The 21316-nt window shown below is 43.2% G+C and overlaps 1 protein-coding gene across 2 annotated transcripts in view; it reads left to right on the plus strand.

The window, feature by feature from the left end:
• The window catches only part of LOC127412751 (DNA replication licensing factor mcm7-A-like), a 22906-nt gene extending 2095 nt beyond the window's left edge, over window positions 1-20811 (plus strand). For both annotated transcript variants that reach the window (XM_051649363.1, XM_051649364.1), the window contains exons 2-15: window positions 848-927; window positions 1001-1165; window positions 1375-1499; window positions 1624-1804; window positions 1891-2028; window positions 2114-2263; window positions 6743-6857; window positions 6961-7092; window positions 8595-8678; window positions 8762-8973; window positions 9056-9321; window positions 9496-9664; window positions 17964-18073; window positions 20456-20811. In XM_051649363.1, coding sequence (XP_051505323.1) covers window positions 848-927; window positions 1001-1165; window positions 1375-1499; window positions 1624-1804; window positions 1891-2028; window positions 2114-2263; window positions 6743-6857; window positions 6961-7092; window positions 8595-8678; window positions 8762-8973; window positions 9056-9321; window positions 9496-9664; window positions 17964-18073; window positions 20456-20663 — 2135 coding nt within the window. In that variant the 3' untranslated portion in view covers window positions 20664-20811. The remainder of the gene's footprint in view (window positions 1-847; window positions 928-1000; window positions 1166-1374; window positions 1500-1623; window positions 1805-1890; window positions 2029-2113; window positions 2264-6742; window positions 6858-6960; window positions 7093-8594; window positions 8679-8761; window positions 8974-9055; window positions 9322-9495; window positions 9665-17963; window positions 18074-20455) is intronic.
• Window positions 20812-21316: the final 505 nt, after the last annotated feature.

Here is a 21316-nt window from a genome sequence, read left to right on the forward strand (position 1 = left end):
CTGTAAGTGGTGAAAAGCTTGAAACGGGTTAGTGTTAAATACAAGATGCTTTTTCTTCAAAGTTTGGGGCCGTTTACACAACAATGTTTTCAACTAAAAATGGAAAACTTTTATGTGTTTTGGCTGTTCGTTTACACGACAATGGCATTTTGGGGCCTGAAAACGCAAACTTTTGAAAATGGGTTTCAAAGTGCACGTTTTTGAAAACGATGTCATTATCATCTCCGTGTAAACATACAGAAACGAGAATTTGTGAAAACGATGACGTCATATGCACGTGTATTACATGTTCAGTCTATAGGCATGCGCGCGAGTACTTCAAAACAACGCGCGAGACATTCAAAACTACAATGGCGGACTACAGGACTGTGTTTGTGCTGTTTAAGATTTTGAGTTTATTGACGCTTCTCCAGCAAAGTGTAGATTTACTGCATCACTACTACGACCAGCGATCGCCATCTTCATTGCTTGTATTCACTGCTCTGTGGAAGAATGCTTATGTGCGCTGGCGCGTAGTGTTTCTTTACAAAGTGACATCACCAACTACTGGCCTGGCATGCATAATACAGTGTTTTTAGTCATTTTCGTGGATCAGTGTGAACTGGGATCGTTTCGACAACGTTGTCGTCTGTACGCGAAACTTTTCAAAAACGTATCCGTTTTTAGTACATCGTTGTCGTGTAAACGCCCCCTTTGATTTTTGACATCTGGTGCAAACTTGAAAATGTCAACATCAAGGAGCGATCAGAATAATCTATCAAATTATTAATGGCAAATAATTGATTATAGATTATTCATTAACATCATTAGTTGTTTGTGATGAATTGTATGTGATTGTGTGTTTCAGAGAAGTGTAAGCGCTTCCTGCAGGAGTTCTACAGCGAGGATGACTCTGGGAAGAAGGTGTTCAAATACGGCGCTCAGCTGGTGAGATTCATGTCTGTTTCTGCAGATCATGCAGCGCTGCATCAGACTCTTGCTAACATGCATGTGTGTGCAGGTGTCAGTGGCTCATCGTGAACAGGTGACGCTGGTGGTGGATTTAGATGATGTGGCAGAGGAAGATCCTGAGCTGGTGGAGAGTGTGTGTGAAAACGCCAAACGTTACACTACACTGTTCGCTGATGCCGTTCATGAGCTGCTTCCTGAATACAGAGAACGAGAGGTGCGTGACAAAAAAACCCTGAAATCGCTAGTGTAAAACTGTCTCAATGAAAATGTAAAAATGCAATAAGGTTTGCATGAGCTTAAGAACACATGATTAGTTCACTATAAAAACAATAGAATGGTAGAAAAACAAACACATGATGGTTTTTGGCAGTGTGTGTGTTTTTTGTCGTATCGCTGCAGTGATGTCAGTCGTGTGTTTTGTAGGTGGTGGCGAAGGATGCACTGGATGTTTATATCGAGCACAGGCTGATGATGGAGGCCAGAGGTCACGACCCTGCAGATACGCGTGATTCCCGAAACCAGTACCCGTCTGAACTCATGCGCAGATTGTGAGTGACACAAACACACAGCCTCTGACCTCCGCCATAAACACACACACACACACACATCATTGCGTGATTGCTTGTCTTTGTATGTTGATGTTCACTAATTCTGAGTCATTTGATTTGGCAGTGAGGTGTATTTCCGCCCGCCATCTATGCTAAAGCCAAAGGTGGTGCGTGACGTGAAAGCCGACAGCATCGGTCAGCTGGTAAACGTCAGGGGCATCGTCACCAGAGCGACGGAGGTCAAACCCATGATGACCGTCGCAACATACACGTGTGATCAGTGTGGCGCCGAGACTTACCAGCCGGTACATGCGTGACTGATGTGATGAGTTGTTTAACACATTCACATGTGCTTCTGATAACATGAACGCTGTTTGTTGTTGTTTATCAGATCGCCTCGCCGAGCTTCACTCCCCTGATCATGTGCCCCAGTCAGGAGTGTGTCACCAACAAATCAGGAGGCCGACTCTACCTGCAAACACGAGGGTCAAAGTTCATAAAGTTCCAGGAACTGCGTATTCAGGAGCATGTAAGTGTGCGATTTGAGCGTCAAAATTGTCTGACAGAATGTGAGTAGTAAAATATTAATTGTGTGATGTCGGTGTTGATTTTAGAGCGATCAGGTGCCCGTCGGGAACATTCCTCGCTGTATGACGATTTATGCGCGTGGAGAAAACACACGTGTGACTCAGCCTGGGGACCATGTGGCCATTTCCGGAATATTCCTGCCTCTTCTGCGCTCTGGATTCAGACAAGCTGTGCAGGTGACACACACAGAGCCACTGCGCTTTCTGAATCTGAACTGAGATCAGTTTATTATTATAATGCTCTGATATGACTCAGGTTTATTTTACTTCATCGTTTCCACATGCAAACACCAGCAGTAGGATTCAACATACTTGAAGATTGTGTATGCTCTTGTGCGAGCAGGTCAGTGATGTTCAGATGATTGAGTACATGTGAGAGAGGAGAAAAAGTGCTCAATACATTGTTGGGAAGTTTGATGAATTGTATTAGACTTCATCTGCTGCACATGCTCAATTACTGTCACCACACACATTTTAAACAACTGAAAGGAAGCGAAATCATCAACAAAAACAGGATTTTGTTATTGGGACAGCCTTAGAAATGGCCAACTACCTGACCAGTGCCTTAATTACTGAACTACAGAACTAATTAAGACACACCCACTGTATTATGATTTATTCAAATCAAATTAAAACAAAAATCATGTATAGTGGACATCACCGACAATACAACAATATTAAACCCATTATTTTCAAATCATGAGTCCTTTGACCCCGTTTCCACCTGGTATTAAGATGCATCTCGGGTGATCTGATCACGTGGTCAGGTGAGACACATCACTGTTTACATCTGGTCACTTAAATGCGTCTCCTGTGAACACTTGTGTTCGGATTTGGAGGGTCTCTGTTTCATGATGACATACATCAATCACTCTGTCAGTGTGTTACTGCAAGATGATGATAATAATGTGTTTCTCCCAGATGTGGATGAATGTAATCTAAGCACAAACGCAACATGTCGAGTGGAATTATCTGTTATTTTAGTGGATTATCTGTATTAAAGGAGCTCATCTGTGTTGATATTAAACACACTAAAGAAGATCCGTGAAGCTCTCGTGATTACGTATCCGCTTTTTTACATTTTCCGATAGGATGTTTATTTCCTTTTCAAGCCGCTCGTAAACGGCAAAGTTTGAAGTCTTGTTTTAGTGCAGCAGTTGATTGACAGATGAGGGGTGGAGCTTCACTGCTGTCGGGACACATACAGGACGGATTAGCATTTACATCTCAAATGTGATGTGGTCACGTGTTTTTGACCACATTCGTATGTGGTTTTTGTGATTGTATAGACCTGTATTTAGGCAGGGCTCGACATTAAGCGTTGTCGTGCTTGTTCTTCAGACAAGTAAATTGATCATTCACTTGTCTGTAGGGGTGTAACGATACACTAAGCTCACGATTCGATACTTTAAATATTTTGACAAGAATACTGAAATGAAAACAATGCATTTATTTCCTGAAACATCAACAGTGTTCAACAAACAACATGTTTTCTTATTTGTACATTTTGCAATAAAAACTGCAGTAATGGGAATATTAAGTAATGACAGTTTGCCCCTAATATTAATGCTACTGTTATTGTTATAAATTAATACTAACAGTAGTCAAAGTTTAAATTTCCTTCTCTGTAAATTATAAAAACAATTGGGCTGTCACTGAAAAATAAACTTTAGTATGAAATTAGAATTAGGAAATTTGCACTCTAAACTTCTTAATAGAACTACTAAAGTAACAATTAAACTAAACTTTAAAAAGGTAAAACATCAAATAGTCTTGAAACCAATTAGGTGTAATCCGTCACTGCCGACCACAGATAATGGCCTCATCCTTTGCCATAAAAATGCATCTGGTTATTTCTTGCGCTCTTGCACATGAATGCGACAACGGGGCTGTAAAACTGCTTTGCAAAAATGTCTGGCCTTTGATCACTGAGTTTATCATTGTGGTGAACTTGCGCACGCAGCATCATATTGGAAGATGTGTACTTTATAGTTCTTTTACAGTATTTACATACCGTTCTTAAATGATAACCATCCAATCAGAAGGTGTCGTCAAGCTGGTGTCATATAGACAACTTTCGTCCAATCATTTGACGTCTAATTATATCAATAGTGGGAGTTGCCAAAATACGGGGGGGAGAAAAAATAACACTCTCGTACCGCTTTCACTTTCTTTCCACCATAAAAGCAGATCCTTGTGTGTTGGGTTGCATGACTCCAACAAGAACCGAATACCAATAGCATTTAATTCAATAAGAATACAAAATTACAAGTATTGCCTTAACTTGGCTTGCTTTAGAAGCACAGATACAATTTATCTGTCATCCGTCACTTCGACACACATCCACCATGTGCCCCAGTGGACTCAATTGTAACAGCACGTTTTGGTGAGAGATTTAGAGGGAAAGATCGTATAATTCAGTCAAATGTGCAAAGGAAGGTCAATTGGCAATCTTCAAGAAGAGTTTTTAATAACACTAGCTGGTGCAGAACAAGAACTTGATTAGTCAATAACTCGTACACATCCCCAGGGCTTGACATTTAAAGGAACAGTTCACCCAAAAATAAAAATTCTCATCATTTACTCACCTTCATGCCATCCCAGATGTGTATGACTTTCTTCTTCTAAAAATCTTCATTTGTGTTCTGCAGAAGAAAGTAAGTCATCTGGGATGACATGAGGGTGAGTAAATGATGAGAGAATTTTTGGGTGAACTAATCCTGTAACACCCGTCCACCCTCCAAATAGTGGGCATTTTCTGGGGTTTTCCAGCATTGAAAATTCTCTGATTGTCGGACTGCTGAAGCAAATGAAATTATGTATATTTTGTGTTCTGTGCTTTATAAACTCTAAATATTTTTCTTGTCTGAAACACACGCTTTGAAGGAATGGCAAGTTTCTTTCATACACTATGGCAATTCAAAGTGCTTTACATAAAAACAATAAAGAAAATACAAGATGCATAAATTAAAACAAGAACATGAAATGTAATAAAATAAATTGTAAAATGATTCAAATCAATAAAGAAAAATACAGAAATAAAACTGATTCAGTGCAGCACAGTGTTCAGTCTGTAAATGCACAGTTCAACAAGTGTTAAATGTCTTCAGTCTGGATTTAAATGTGGCTACTGTTGGGGCACATCTGACCTCTTCTGGAAGCTGGTGCCAGCTGCGGGTGGCATAATAGCTAAATGCTGTCTCCTTGTTTTGAGTGAACCCTCTGTATATCTAACTAACTTGATCCTAATGATCTGAGAGGTCTGTTAGCTTTATATTCAACAAGCATATCTGAAATGTATTTAAGTTCTAGGCTATAAAGCGATTTATAAATGAGTGATAGTACATTAAAATCAATTCTAAATGTAACGAAGCCGGTGTAAAGACCTGAGGACTGGAGTAAAATGCTCGGATGTTTTGGTTGTTTGGCAAGACAGCGTTGACATTATAAAAACACTGACGAAGGAAAAGTCAAGTCATTTTTCTTTATATAGCGTTCTTCACAACATGCATCATTTCAAAGCAGCTTTACAGAAAATTATGCTTTAACAGACAATGCTGTAATATAGTAATGTATTTGAGTCATAATAGTGCGGTTTAATAAAAAAACATGATGGTAAATTGTGCCTTAATATGAATAAATATTTATATTTATAACCCCAGTGTGCAAGCTGAAGGTGACTGTGGCAAGGAACACAAAACTCCATAAGATGTTGATTAATGGAGAAAAATAATCTTGAGAGAAACCAGACTCACTGTGGGGGCCAGTTCCCCTCTGACTAAAAGGGGAAACAACACTGGCATATACCAACATAAATTACAAGACTTTTCAATCCACACATCTTCACCCTTACTGGGATGCAAACTGCTCACCTTTCGGCATAAATCACCATTTTGAAACCAAAAATGGTGTATTTTGTGATTTGCGCACAAGACGTTTTTGGACTCTGAGCGTGTGATTGATTACAGGTATGGGTAATCACGTGTTTGTCTGACGCTGCACATACACAGTGAATCAGACGTGAAGCGCTCTGAAGAAACGACACTCGTGAAACCTCATTCATAAACAAACTGAATGACCTGATAACAGAAATGTTACATACTTACATTTATTATGGCTGTGAACTGTGAGTTGTAGTTTCTAAATGTGTTTAGGCTGTTAGATTTTTCATAAATATTATATAGAAAGACTGTCTACATTGACCTAACCACAGTAATGAGGAGCTATCCATGGTCCCACCTGTGATTATGAGCTTATTACAAATATCACTGTTAAACAATAGAAGAACAATGGTGAACTTTAATAAGGGCAAGTTCAATAAGTCTGGACTTCCATGAATTAAGAACAAATTATTGATAAAGTTTTCCTCGTTCTAACTGGTCATGTTTGCCTTCAGATATTCAAAGAGATGACTGAAATCATTAGTCTTGTGTCCTGCCAAACTCATCACTCTCGTTCAGATAAAATGTCCAAAGAAATGCGTGCAGTTACAGTCTCCAGTTAACTTTTTATGGAGAGAGGGATTTTGGTTAGTGAAAATGATAAATGGCTAGTGACTTTGAAACACAATGATCTACAGTGTGCTTTGAGCCAATAAGTTAATATGAAGTCCTGCACATCTCTAGAGTTTATATAGTGTATATTTGTGTGTTTTAGGGTTTGCTGTCAGAGACATATCTGGAGTGTCACTCGATCACTCTGATGAATAAAACTGAAGATGATGAGCTGGGAACTGAAGAACTGACTGATGAAGAGCTCAGACACATCACAGGTACATGACACTGTTGCAGTGTGTGTTTATAAGTTCCTGTAGATCCCTGGGAAACAAACCCATGCACTGATAAAATGTATTGCTTGTGTGTGCGTGTGCGCAGAGGAGGATTTTTATGAGAAGTTGGCGGGTTCAATCGCTCCAGAGATTTACGGTCATGAGGACGTGAAGAAAGCGCTGCTGCTGCTGCTGGTGGGCGGAGTCGAGCAGGCGCCACGTGGGATGAAGATCAGAGGTGAGATCATGTGTGTCAGGAGTGTCATATTAGATTTCTGACATGAGTGAAAATGAGACTGATAGAAACTTAAAGTCTCTTCAGTGGCATGCACTGTATAACGCTGCACGGTCACATCACTTGTTTTTCTGGATTTATTTTTTTGGTTTACAATATTTTGCCAGCAGAACTATGCAAAACACTTTAAAGAGTCATGAAACCCCCCCCAGTTCAGCACCAGTCATTCACACTTTAGACTTAAAGAGGTATATAGTGGACGGGAGGACGTCAAACACAACACGCTCACCCACGAAAGACATGGCTGAACATCAAAATGTGAGAGGAAATGAGTTTGCTGTATTTCAACCGTGGGACAAAAGTATAAATGTGAGAAGATGATAGAACAGTTTACAAATCAAACATTTGAGAACGATGTGAAAGTGGACCTCATATAAAGTCATATTCTTACAAACAATGCTTTGGGGTTTAATACAAGTCTATTAACAGTGTTTGTGGCATCATTTTGACTAACACTTAAAATAATGTAGACTCATCCCTCTTTTTCTAAAGAAAATAAAATCATATTCAGTAATACACAAAGTGAACGAGTCTAATACACAAAACGTAGACACCGTTTCAAAAGTACAACTATAATACTTAAACATAATAAGTGTTAATATGAATATTGTGTGATAAAATCCCTTATTAACCTTGTTTGTGTAAAGTTATCCTGTATTTCAATTTCATTGTCTTAACAACGGCACGCTGGTCAACTCTGCAGGCGTAAATCCCGGTAACTTTCGCACAATGTAAAGGAAACCAAAAAGAGAGCCGACACAACTTTGAGATTTGAGCAAGCCATCGTGTTATCCTGTCTATGATCAGATGTACAGAGAAGACGTGATGGAATATGTGTGTCTTTAAGCTGCTTCATAATACGAGCGCAAGTAGCAAAACATCGGCCAACAAACGCTTGGTCCGGTTATGCCGTCCGTTCTGATGAGTGATTCTGATCTCACCACTGTAAAAGTCACTCATGTGTCAGGAACCGCTGTCACATCTGTGAGGCCTTTTAAATTCTCCACTATAATGTGAGCTCATACATGAGGCAGCGCTGTGATTGGATAAAAGCATTCCTCCTCATGAATAATGTGGACAAATGCTCAATCAAATGAAGTATTAGAGTACCATTCTTCCAATCACAACTTAGTTTACTCATAGATCTCATATTTTATGACATTGCTTCAAGTTTAGTTTTAAAACCAGAAGAACGAAATGGCTAAAAAATAAAAATAACCACTTCCCCTTTTAACAATGAACATGAGTGCTGTAATTGTTTTTAGTATTGTGCAGCCTGAACATATCTGTGAACATCTGTTTCATGACCCTTTAAACAATAGTGCAACCCACTGAAGTGACTGTACGTCTGTCCCTCACAGTCTCCTTCCTGTTACAAATAAAGATGGTGCTGCTGTGAACAAGGTCGATGTGTGTTGTGTTCTTAATGTGTTTCGTGTTTGTAGGAAACATCAACATGTGTCTGATGGGTGATCCGGGTGTTGCCAAGTCTCAGCTGCTGTCATACATCGATCGTCTCGCCCCGCGCAGTGAGTGACCCCACATGACATCATATACAACTCGCTCAGTCTCACGTGTCTCGCTTTAAACTCTGTGTGTGTGTGTGTGTCAGGTCAGTACACGACTGGTCGTGGCTCGTCAGGTGTTGGTTTGACAGCTGCAGTGATGCGTGACCCTGTCACTGGGGAGATGACCCTGGAGGGCGGGGCATTAGTGTTGGCTGATCTGGGCGTGTGCTGCATCGATGAGTTTGATAAGATGGCCGACGCTGATCGTACGGCGATTCACGAGGTCATGGAGCAACAGACTATTTCTATCGCCAAGGTAACGCAGCGGTCGCACACTCTGGATTCAGTGTTTATGACTCTTAAACAGGAGATTGACACGTTGTGTTTGTTTGTCTCAGGCCGGCATCATGACGTCTTTAAATGCGCGCTGTTCGATCCTGGCAGCGGCGAACCCGGCATACGGACGCTACAACCCGCGCAAAACCATCGAACAGAACATCCAGCTGCCCGCGGCGCTGCTGTCACGATTTGACCTGCTGTGGCTCATTCAGGACAAACCCGACACGGACAACGACCTGCGACTCGCACAACACATCACATACGTGCACCAGCACTGTAAACAACCGCCAACACACTTCAACCCCATAGACATGAAACTCATGAGGTGATTTTGATGCAGCAGAATGTCAGCGCTCTGTTCTTAAATATATTTCAATCTCACCACATATGTGCCGTTTTTGTTCTGATTTTAAAAACAGCATTTATTAGGATCCCATTTTACATCTTTAAGGCCTGCAACCCTGTCTTACATCCTGTCTGTGTTTCTGTCTGTCTGTAGGCGTTACATCAGCAAGTGTAAACAGAAGCAGCCGGTGATTCCCGAGTCTCTGTCTGATTACATCACAGCTGCATATGTTGAGATGAGGAAAGAGGCACGAGTCAGTAAAGACACCACATTCACCTCAGCGCGAACACTGCTGTCAATCCTGCGTCTCTCTACTGCACTGGTGAGACACGCGTGTTATCTGTCTGGGAATGTGGATATACTGTGTGTATATCTTATTGACGTACAAAGACAAAATGCAGTAACTACACAGCTATTATTGATAGTGTCTCTTGGCCTCTGAACTGCCCTGTGACAGGTATGACTGAACTGTGATCAGATTCAAAGAAAACAGTGACATTATATTATAATCCATCAAAAGATTTAAAATGCATTTTACTTTGTAAAGACACATGCTAAAACTGGGTGTTCCATCATAATTTCAGAGACCATTTTTGTCTCGCACTCGGACACACTCTTTCTCTGTCTCGTGTGTGTCCTGTGTGTGGTAAAGTGCTTACAGTGCAGGTAGTGTGTGTGTCCTACTGCAGTGTGTGCACTTGACTCACACACAGGATCAGTTCTGCTCTCGCACACACACACACACACTCACACACACACACACACACACACACACACTCTCTCTCTCAAGCACACACGCTCACACACGCACTCTCTCTCTCTCAAGCGCACACGCTCACACACGCACTCTCTCTCTCTCAAGCGCACACGCTCACACACGCACTCTCTCTCTCTCAAGCGCACACGCTCACACACGCACTCTCTCTCTCTCAAGCGCACACGCTCGCACACGCACCTCTCTCTCTCTCAAGCGCACACGCTCGCACATGCACCTCTCTCTCTCTCAAGCGCACACGCTCGCACACGCACTCTCTCTCTCTCAAGCGCACACGCTCACACACGCACTCACTCTCTCTCTCTCAAGCGCACACGCTCACACACGCACTCACTCTCTCTCTCTCAAGCGCACACGCTCACACACGCACTCTCTCTCTCTCTCTCAAGCGCACACGCTCACACACGCACTCTCTCTCTCTCTCTCAAGCACACGCTCACACACGCACTCTCTCTCTCTCTCTCAAGCGCACGCTCACACGCACTCTCTCTCTCTCTCTCAAGCGCACACGCTCACACACGCACTCTCTCTCTCTCTCTCAAGCGCACACGCTCACACACGCACTCTCTCTCTCTCTCTCAAGCGCACACGCTCACACACGCACTCTCTCTCTCTCTCTCAAGCGCACACGCTCACACACGCACTCTCTCTCTCTCTCTCAAGCGCACACGCTCACACGCACTCTCTCTCTCTCTCTCAAGCGCACACGCTCACACGCACTCAAGCGCACACGCTCACACGCACTCAAGCGCACACGCTCACACGCACTCAAGCGCACACGCACTCAAGCGCACACGCTCACACGCACTCTCTCTCTCAAGCGCACGCGCTCACACGCACTCTCTCTCTCAAGCGCACGCGCTCACACGCACTCTCTCTCTCAAGCGCACGCTCACACACGCACTCTCTCTCTCTCAAGCGCACGCTCACACACGCACTCTCTCTCTCAAGCGCACACGCTCACACACGCACTCTCTCTCTCAAGCGCACACGCTCACACACGCACTCTCTCTCTCAAGCGCACGCTCACACACGCACTCTCTCTCTCAAGCGCACGCTCACACACGCACTCTCTCTCTCAAGCGCTCACACACGCACACTCAAGGACACACACTCTCTCACAAACACACCCACACACATGCGCTCACTCAAGTACACGCTCTCACACAAACACACCCACACACGCTCACACACACTCTCTCAAGCACACACGCTCGCGCACGCTCTCAAGCGCACACGCTCACACGCACTCTCAAGCGCACACGCTCACACGCACTCTCTCTCAAGCGCACACGCTCACACGCACTCTCTCTCTCAAGCGCACACGCTCACACACGCACTCTCTCTCTCAAGCGCACACGCTCACACACGCACTCTCTCTCTCAAGCGCACACGCTCACACACGCACTCTCTCTCTCAAGCGCACACGCTCACACACGCACTCTCTCTCTCAAGCGCACACGCTCACACACGCACTCTCTCTCTCAAGCGCACACGCTCACACACGCACTCTCTCTCTCAAGCGCACACGCTCACACACGCACTCTCTCTCTCAAGCGCACACGCTCACACACGCACTCTCTCTCTCAAGCGCACACGCTCACACACGCACTCTCTCTCTCAAGCGCACACGCTCACACACGCACTCTCTCTCTCAAGCGCACACGCTCACACACGCACTCTCTCTCTCAAGCGCACACGCTCACACACGCACTCTCTCTCTCAAGCGCACACGCTCACACACGCACTCTCTCTCTCAAGCGCACACGCTCACACACGCACTCTCTCTCTCAAGCGCACACGCTCACACACGCACTCTCTCTCCTCAAGCGCACACGCTCACACACGCACTCTCTCTCTCAAGCGCACACGCTCACACACGCACTCTCTCTCTCAAGCGCACACGCTCACACACGCACTCTCTCTCAAGCGCACACGCTCACACACGCACTCTCTCTCAAGCGCACACGCTCACACACGCACTCTCTCTCTCAAGCGCACACGCTCACACACGCACTCTCAAGCGCACACGCTCACACACGCACTCTCAAGCGCACACGCTCACACACGCACTCTCAAGCGCACACGCTCACACACGCACTCTCAAGCGCACACGCTCACACGCACTCTCAAGCGCACACGCTCACACACGCACTCTCAAGCGCACACGCTCACACACGCACTCTCAAGCGCACACGCTCACACACGCACTCTCAAGCGCACACGCTCACACGCACTCAAGCGCACACGCACTCAAGCGCACACGCTCACACACGCACTCTCAAGCGCACACGCTCACACACGCACTCTCAAGCGCACACGCTCACACACGCACTCTCAAGCGCACACGCTCACACACGCACACTCAAGGACACACACTCTCTGACAAACACACCCACACACATGCGCTCACGCAAGTACACGCTCTCACACAAACACACCCACACACGCTCACACACACTCTCTCTCTCAAGCGCACACGCTCTCACGCACTCTCTCTCTCAAGCGCACACGCTCACACGCACTCTCTCTCTCAAGCGCACACGCTCACACGCACTCTCTCTCTCAAGCGCACACGCTCACACGCACTCTCTCTCTCAAGCGCACACGCTCACACGCACTCTCTCTCTCAAGCGCACACGCTCACACGCACTCTCTCTCTCAAGCGCACACGCTCACACGCACTCTCTCTCTCAAGCGCACACGCTCACACACGCACTCTCTCTCTCAAGCGCACACGCTCACACACGCACACTCTCTCTCTCAAGCGCACACGCTCACACACGCACTCTCTCTCTCAAGCGCACACGCTCACACACGCACTCTCTCTCTCAAGCGCACACGCTCACACACGCACTCTCTCTCTCAAGCGCACACGCTCACACACGCACTCTCTCTCTCAAGCGCACACGCTCACACACGCACTCTCTCTCTCAAGCGCACACGCTCACACACGCACTCTCTCTCTCAAGCGCACACGCTCACACACGCACTCTCTCTCTCAAGCGCACACGCACACTCAAGGACACACACTCTCTCACAAACACACGCACACTCAAGGACACACACTCTCTCAAGCACACACGCTCGCGCACGCTTTCAAGCGCACACGCTCACACACGCACTCTCTCTCTCAAGCGCACACGCTCACACACGCACTCTCTCTCTCAAGCGCACACGCTCACACACGCACTCTCTCTCTCAAGCGCACACGCTCACACACGCACTCTCTCTCTCAAGCGCACACGCTCACACACGCACACTCAAGGACACACACTCTCTCACAAACACACCCACACACATGCGCTCACTCAAGTACACGCTCTCACACAAACACACCCACACACGCTCACACACACTCTCTCAAGCACACACGCTCACACACACTCTCTCAAGCGCACACGCTCTCACACACGCGCTCAAGCACACACACTCTCTCACACACAGGCGCTCACTCAAGCACACACGCTCTCACACAAACACACACTCTCTATCAAGCAAACACACACACACACACACACACACACACACACACACACACAGTGTTTTGCTGTTAACCCGATGTGGCTGATTGTGTTAAAAGTGCTGTTTGTGCAGGTAGCTGCATAAATATCTACTGTAGAAATGGCACTTCACGACACACACGGCCGTTCTCTGGTTAAACACATTCTGTTTCTCAGGTGCCAGAAGCGCTTAAGATCCATGACGCCGAGCACTTGTCTGTTGTTGTCGTGGTGACGATCAGCTTTGCAGGGTGGGCAGTCAGCCTCTGATCCTGCCGCTGTGCAAACCCATGCAAAACTGATTGTACGCGACACCGCACACACGGTTTAGCTAGCTGGTATTGAGAGGCCGAGACTTGAGCAGTTGCCAGCTTTCCCAGAAGGCATTGCACTTGTCTCGGTCTGACAGTGCCGGCACAACGCAACAGTTTGTTCACGAGGTCAGCTGAAGATGATGATGAAGATTGTTGATTAATGAGGATGACATCATGAGCTACTAGAAGTGTGGGTGTACGGGTGTGTACAGGTTTTGCTATACTTGTGAGGACCAAGTTTTGAGAATCAACCAGTTCTGTGAGGACATTTCTGGTTGTGAGGATCTTTTGGGCGGTCCTCACAAGGGAAATAACATATTAAATGATGTTTTATTGAAAATGTAAAAATGCAGAAAGTTTTTTGTGAGGGTTAGGTTTAGGGGTAGGGTTAGGGTTAGGGGATAGAATCTATAGTTCATACAGTATAAAAATCATTATGTCTATGGAGAGTCCTCATAATGATAGCTGCACCAACATGTGTGTGTGTGTGTGTGTGTGTGTGTGTGTGTGTGTGTGTGTGTGTGTGTGTGTGTTTAGGGGTAGGGTTAGGGGATAGAATCTATAGTTTGTACAGTATAAAAATCATTATGTCTATGGAGAGTCCTCATAATGATAGCTGCACCAACGTGTGTGTGTGTGTGAGTGTGTGTGTGTGTGTGTGTGTGTGTGTGTGTGTGTGTGTTTAGGGTTAGGGGATAGAATCTATAGTTTGTACAGTATAAAAATCATTATGTCTATGGAGAGTCCTCATAATGATAGCTGCACCAACATGTGTGTGTGTGTGTGTGTGTGTGTGTGTGTGTGTGTGTGTGTGTGTTTAGGGGTAGGGTTAGGGGATAGAATCTATAGTTTATACAGTATAAAAATCTTTATGTCTATGGAGAGTCCTCATAATGATAGCTGCACCAACGTGTGTGTGTGTGTGTGTGTGTGTGTGTGTGTGTGTGTGTGTGTGTGTGTGTGTGTGTGTTTAGGGGTAGGGTTAGGGGATAGAATCTATAGTTTATACAGTATAAAAATCTTTATGTCTATGGAGAGTCCTCATAATGATAGCTGCACCAACATGTGTGTGTGTGTGTGTGAGTGTGTGTGTGAGTGTGTGAGTGTGTGTGTGAGTGTGTGTGTGTGAGTGTGTGTGTGTGTGCTTAGGGTTAGGGGATAGAATCTATAGTTTATACAGTATAAAAATCATTGTCTATGGAGAGTCCTCATAATGATAGCTGCACCAACATGTGTGTGAGTGTGTGTGAGTGTGTGTGTGAGTGTGTGTGTGTGAGTGTGTGTGTGAGTGTGTGTGATGTGTGTGTGTGATGTGTGTGTGTGAGTGTGTGTGTGTGTGTGCTTAGGGTTAGGGGATAGAATCTATAGTTTATACAGTATAAAAATCATTGTCTATGGAGAGTCCTCATAATGATAGCTGCACCAACATATGTGTGTGTGTGTGTGTGTGTGTGTGTTTAGGGGTAGGGTTAGGGTTAGGGGATAGAATCTATAGTTTGTACAGTATAAAAATCATTATGTCTATGGAGAGTCCTCATAATGATAGCTGCACCAACATGTGTGTGTGTGTGTGTGTGTGTGTGTGTGTGTGTGTGTGTGTGTGTGTGTGTTTAGGGGTAGGGTTAGGGTTAGGGGATAGAATCTATAGTTTATACAGTATAAAAATCATTGTCTATGGAGAGTCCTCATAATGATAGCTGCACCAACATGTGTGTGTGTGTGTGTGTGTGTGTTTAGGGGTAGGGTTAGGGTTAGGGGATAGAATCTATAGTTTATACAGTATAAAAATCTTTGTCTATGGAGAGTCCTCATAATGATAATTGCACCAACATGTGTGTGTGTGTGTGTGATGTGTGTGTGTGTGTGTGTGTGTGTGTGTGCTTAGGGGTAGGGTTAGGGTTAGGGGATAGAATCTATAGTTTATACAGTATAAAAATCATTATGTCTATGGAGAGTCCTCATAATGATAGCTGCACCAACATGTGTGTGTGTGTGTGTGTGTGTGTGTGTGTTTAGGGGTAGGGTTAGGGTTAGGGGATAGAATCTATAGTTTATACAGTATAAAAATCTTTATGTCTATGGAGAGTCCTCATAATGATAATTGCACCAACATGTGTGTGTGTGTGTGATGTGTGAGTGTGTGTGTGTGCTTAGGGGTAGGGTTAGGGTTAGGGGATAGAATCTATAGTTCATACAGTATAAAAATCATTATGTCTATGGAGAGTCCTCATAATGATAGCTGCACCAACGTGTGTGTGTGTGTGTGTGTGTGTGTGTGTGTGTGTGTGTGTTTAGGGGTAGGGTTAGGGTTAGGGGATAGAATCTATAGTTCATACAGTATAAAAATCATTATGTCTATGGAGAGTCCTCATAATGATAGCTGCACCAACGTGTGTGTGTGTGTGTGTGTGTGTGTGTGTGTGTGTGTGTGTTTAGGGGTAGGGTTAGGGTTAGGGGATAGAATCTATAGTTTATACAGTATAAAAATCATTATGTCTATGGAGAGTCCTCATAATGATAGCTGCCCCAACATGAGTGTGTGTGTGTGTGTGTGTGTGTGTGTGTGTGTGTGTGAGTGTGTGTGTGATGTGTGTGCTTAGGGGTAGGGTTAGGGGATAGAATCTATAGTTTATACAGTATAAAAATCATTATGTCTATGGAGAGTCCTCATAATGATAGCTGCACCAACGTGTGTGTGTGTGTGTGTGTGTGTGTTTAGGGGTAGGGTTAGGGTTAGGGGATAGAATCTATAGTTTATACAGTATAAAAATCATTATGTCTATGGAGAGTCCTCATAATGATAATTGCACCAACATGTGTGTGTGATGTGTGTGTGTGAGTGTGTGTGTGTGTGTGTGTGTGTGTGTGTGTGCTTAGGGGTAGGGTTAGGGTTAGGGGATAGAATCTATAGTTCATACAGTATAAAAATCATTATGTCTATGGAGAGTCCTCATAATGATAGCTGCACCAACATGTGTGTGTGTGTGTGTCTCTGTGTGTCTCTGTGTGTGTGTGTGTGTGTGTGTGTGTGTGTGTGTGTGTGTCTCTGTGTGTCTCTGTGTGTGTGTGTGTGTGTGTGTGTGTGTGTGTGTGTGTGCTTGAGGGCATTTTCAGCTCAGCTTCATAAACTGGACGATAAATCATGTTCTGCTTTAAATCTGCTTAGGATGGGATGATGTATTGAATTTCGATATATTGCGAACTAAAGTTAATCGTATCGTAAAACTCAATATGCAACAGTTTTCTGTCCATGTGATCATAAGTGAAATGATCCGTCAAACATCATAATCTCTGTATCACTGGATTTTACCTCTACTGCACTTTTATCTACACTGTTTACAGGGTTCACACAAGATCCTTCAAGTGCTTGAATTTATCTTTTAGAAATATAAGAACTGGAATATCTGGAAATCTAGCTTGTGCTTAAAACAGATCGTTTCCTCCGTGTAATGTGTGTCCATCAAAGATGAGATTCACACACTCAGGATATTAAGACACATTATTCACAGTCAGAAAGTAAAAATGCATATTTTAATCACATTAGTAAAGAGATTTCTCTCTTGTTAATGAACCGTAACATTTGCTCTTTGAACATATTAGCGTGTCATACAAATGAATGTAAACTCAATTTTATTGATTGTTCTGCACCTGGACTGAATGTAGCCAACTCATTATTTTAAGAGTTTAATTGTGATCTTATAGTATAAGGTAAATGATAAATTGTTATTTAAACTGAGAATTTATATTCTGTATTGAACTTTATTTTGATGAACAATTATGATGTGCATTTTGCTCAGACATTTTCCAAAAAATAAGCACAATTTTCTGTCATACTTTGTAATTGAGTGTAACCTCATATCGTATATTGAACCGAATCATGAGAAGCATATCGTCCCATCCCTAAAATCTACAGATTTTAATATGTTAGAATGAAGGTCAGATTTAGGTGATTTTCTGAAATCTATTGCCTTTGACTTCCTCACTCGTGTGTGTGTGTGTGTGTGTGTGTGTGTGTGTGTGTGTGTTTAGGCTCGTCTGCGGATGGTGTCCATTGTGGAGAAGGAGGATGTTAATGAAGCGATGAGACTGATGGAGATGAGCAAAGACTCTCTGCAGACCGACAAAACCAACAACACCAGGTACACAAACAGTTATTCACACAACTACTTTGAAAACATACTTTTAAGAGAAGGTTTAATGATGGGTACATTTAACTCTTAGTTGAATAAATCCCTAATGACAAAAGTGAACTTTTTAGTTACACTGGACGATGTTCCTTGATCATTTATTCAGGATTTTTACAGCAGAACTCGATTGTTCCGCTCTGACACTGGAGTTCATCATAAACGCTCCAAACGAACACTTTCTTCACTTCATTCAGTGTTTGTTTTTGATGTGCAATGAACGCATCACATATCATCTGTTATTTTCCAGATTAAATTACATCCAACTTTATTGTCATTGTGCAGAGTACAGGTACAGAGCTAATGAAATGCAGTTAGCATCTAACCAGAAGTACAAATAACAATATATATAAAATATATATACACATATAAATATATATGAGTATATACAATAAAGATTTTTATGGAGTGCAAAGTTATGAGGTAGAGAAACAGAGACCAGCTCAATGCAAATGTCTATGAATACAGTACAAGGTGCAAATGAAGAAGTATAAACACTGACTGTACATTGTACATATAAATATGTAAAAAAAAATATATATATATATATATATGGCCGGTGACCATAACAGTGCAAGTGGCATCAAGAGGTAGAAATTATGTGCAAAAATAAATAAATAAATGTAGTCTGAGTGGGATGTAGTGTTCAGCGCCTGAGTTTAGAGTTCAGTAGGCTGACAGCTGAGGGAAAGAAACTGTTCCTGAGTCTGCTGGTGCGACAGCGAAGACTCCTATAGCGTCTCCTAGATGCGAGAGGAGTAAATAGACCATGGTTGGGGTGAGAGGTGTCTTTGATAATGCTTCTCACCCATTGTGGTTAATGTCTTTGATGGAGGGTAGCTGAACACCAGTGATATATCAGCACACAAAATTAACTGCTGACCTCCGTTTTCAAGTATACATTTCTTATATCAGTGCATACACTGCCTGTCCAAAAAATATTTCGTTGGCCTTGAGCTTTGATTACGGCGTGCATTCGTCATGGCATTGTTTCGACAACCTTATGCAACATAACAACATTTATTTCCGTCCAGAGTTGCATTAATTTTTGGCTGAGATCTTGTATTGATGATGGGAAAGTCAAACCACTTCGTAAAGTCTTCTCCAGCACATCCCAAAGACTTTCAATGAGGTTAAGGATCAGGACTCTGTGGTGGTCAATTCATGTGTGGAAATGATTCCTCATGCTCCCTGAATCACTCTTTCACAATTTGAGCCTGATGAATCTTGGCATTGTCGTCCTGGAATATGCCCGTGCCGTCAGGGAAGAAAAATATCCATTGATAATGTTCATTCAGTACATTCAGGTAGTCAGCTGACTTCATTTTATTGCTGCATAACATTGCTGAGCCTCGACCTGACCGATTGAAGCAACCTCAGATCATAACACTGCCTCCAGTGGCTTTTTAGAGTGGGCATAATGCATAATGCATCATGTGCTTCCCTTCTTACCCTGACGTGCCCATCACATTGGAATAGGGTAAATCTGGACTCATCAGACCACATGACCTTTTTCCATCGCTCCACACTTCAATCTTTATGCTCCCAAGCAAACTGAAGTTGTTTTTTTCAGATTAGCCTTACTAACAAGTGGCTTTCTTGTGGCCACACAGCTGTTTAGTCCCAATCCTGTAAATTCTCGTCACATTGTGCGTGTGGAAATGCTCTTACTCTCATTATTAAACATAGCCGTGAGTTCTACTGACGATTCTTTACGATGTGACTTCAAGCATTTTAGTGATCTCCGATCGTGATCAATCAAGATTTTTTTCCGACTACATTTCTTCCGCGAAGCTGACGGTTCACCACTATCCTTCCAGGTTTTAATAATGCGTTGGACAGTTCTTAACCCAATTACATTGATTTCAGCAATCTCCTTAGTTTTCTTTGCTTGATGCAGGCCATTAATTTCCCTCATCTGAAACACAGTAACATCTTTTTTCACAACCACGGGATACGTCTCCCAACATGGTTGTTTAAGAAACAAGAAGCTACACACTGCATCACCACTATAAATGTTTAAAACCCGCCTGAAGACGCACTTCTCTCTGTGTGTGAAACAGACCTGATTGTATGTTCCTCTGTTTATGCATTTTTATGTAAATTAGCTTCATCTTGTTAATTAGTTTTTAATGTACAGCACTTTGGTCTACTTTTATATTTGTTAAAGTGCTTTATAAATAAATTTGAGTTGTCACAGTTCAGTTTGTTCTGTGCGTTATCCATGCTGACATTCATTGAAAGAGAAATGCAGATGTTGCGTGTTAATTCAGAATTATGAACTGAAGTCATCTTTATATATAATTGTCTGAGACATGATTTGTGTTTTTGGTGTAGGGCTCAGCGTCCATCGGATGTGATCTTCTCTCTGTTGCGTGAGCTGGCGGGTGAAGGGTCGGTGAAGTCCATCCGTATGTCGGAGGCGGAGCAGCGCTGCGTGTCTCGTGGTTTCACGCCTGTGCAGTTCCAGTCGGCTCTGGACGAATACGAGGAGCTGAACGTGTGGCAGATCAACCAGGCGCGTTCACGCATTACGTTTGTGTAAATACTGATCAGGTTGTGATGTCACTGAACACGTGACTTCAGAAATAAACTCCTTTTTCTGACCCGTTAAGCTTCTCTAATGTTCTTCTCATTGCTATTTGTGCTCATGTTTTGGTTTTTAATCTGTGAAATAAATAAAATAGATCAGCTTTGTGTGTTTGACTCGTGTGTTTGTAAAGGTGATTTTTGCAGTCACTCCTGATGAAAAAAATCTATTAAAAAATGTAATATTGAAGTGTTTCAGCTCAGCAGAGAAATAGAAAAAGGTTGAAAGTTTGAATCTTGTGCTTTAATCTGCTTGTGGGAGTTTATTTATCCTCCAGAGACTCGAGCGTGACTGCTGTGTGCATTTCCCTTTTTGATTTGTAACTAGTAGCACCTAATAAACATGCAAAAACTATATATATTTTTCGACCAAATATTTTCCTAAAAATGTATGTCCTGGCATGTGGACAGCGGGACAAAGTTGTGAAATTTTAAATATTATCAAGCTATAGAAAGTCCGATATTGTTTTTTTTTTTTTTTTTTTTTTTTTAATGAAATAGTTTGTCCAAGAGTGTTGATTATTCATGTTACAGACATTACATCATAAATTAGCATAATTAATTCAGATTCAAAGTAATGTCCAGCATCATCCAATCACTGCCAATCAT

The sequence above is a fragment of the Myxocyprinus asiaticus genome, chromosome 22, assembly GCF_019703515.2.
Source record: "Myxocyprinus asiaticus isolate MX2 ecotype Aquarium Trade chromosome 22, UBuf_Myxa_2, whole genome shotgun sequence".
NCBI lineage: Eukaryota > Metazoa > Chordata > Actinopteri > Cypriniformes > Catostomidae > Myxocyprinus > Myxocyprinus asiaticus.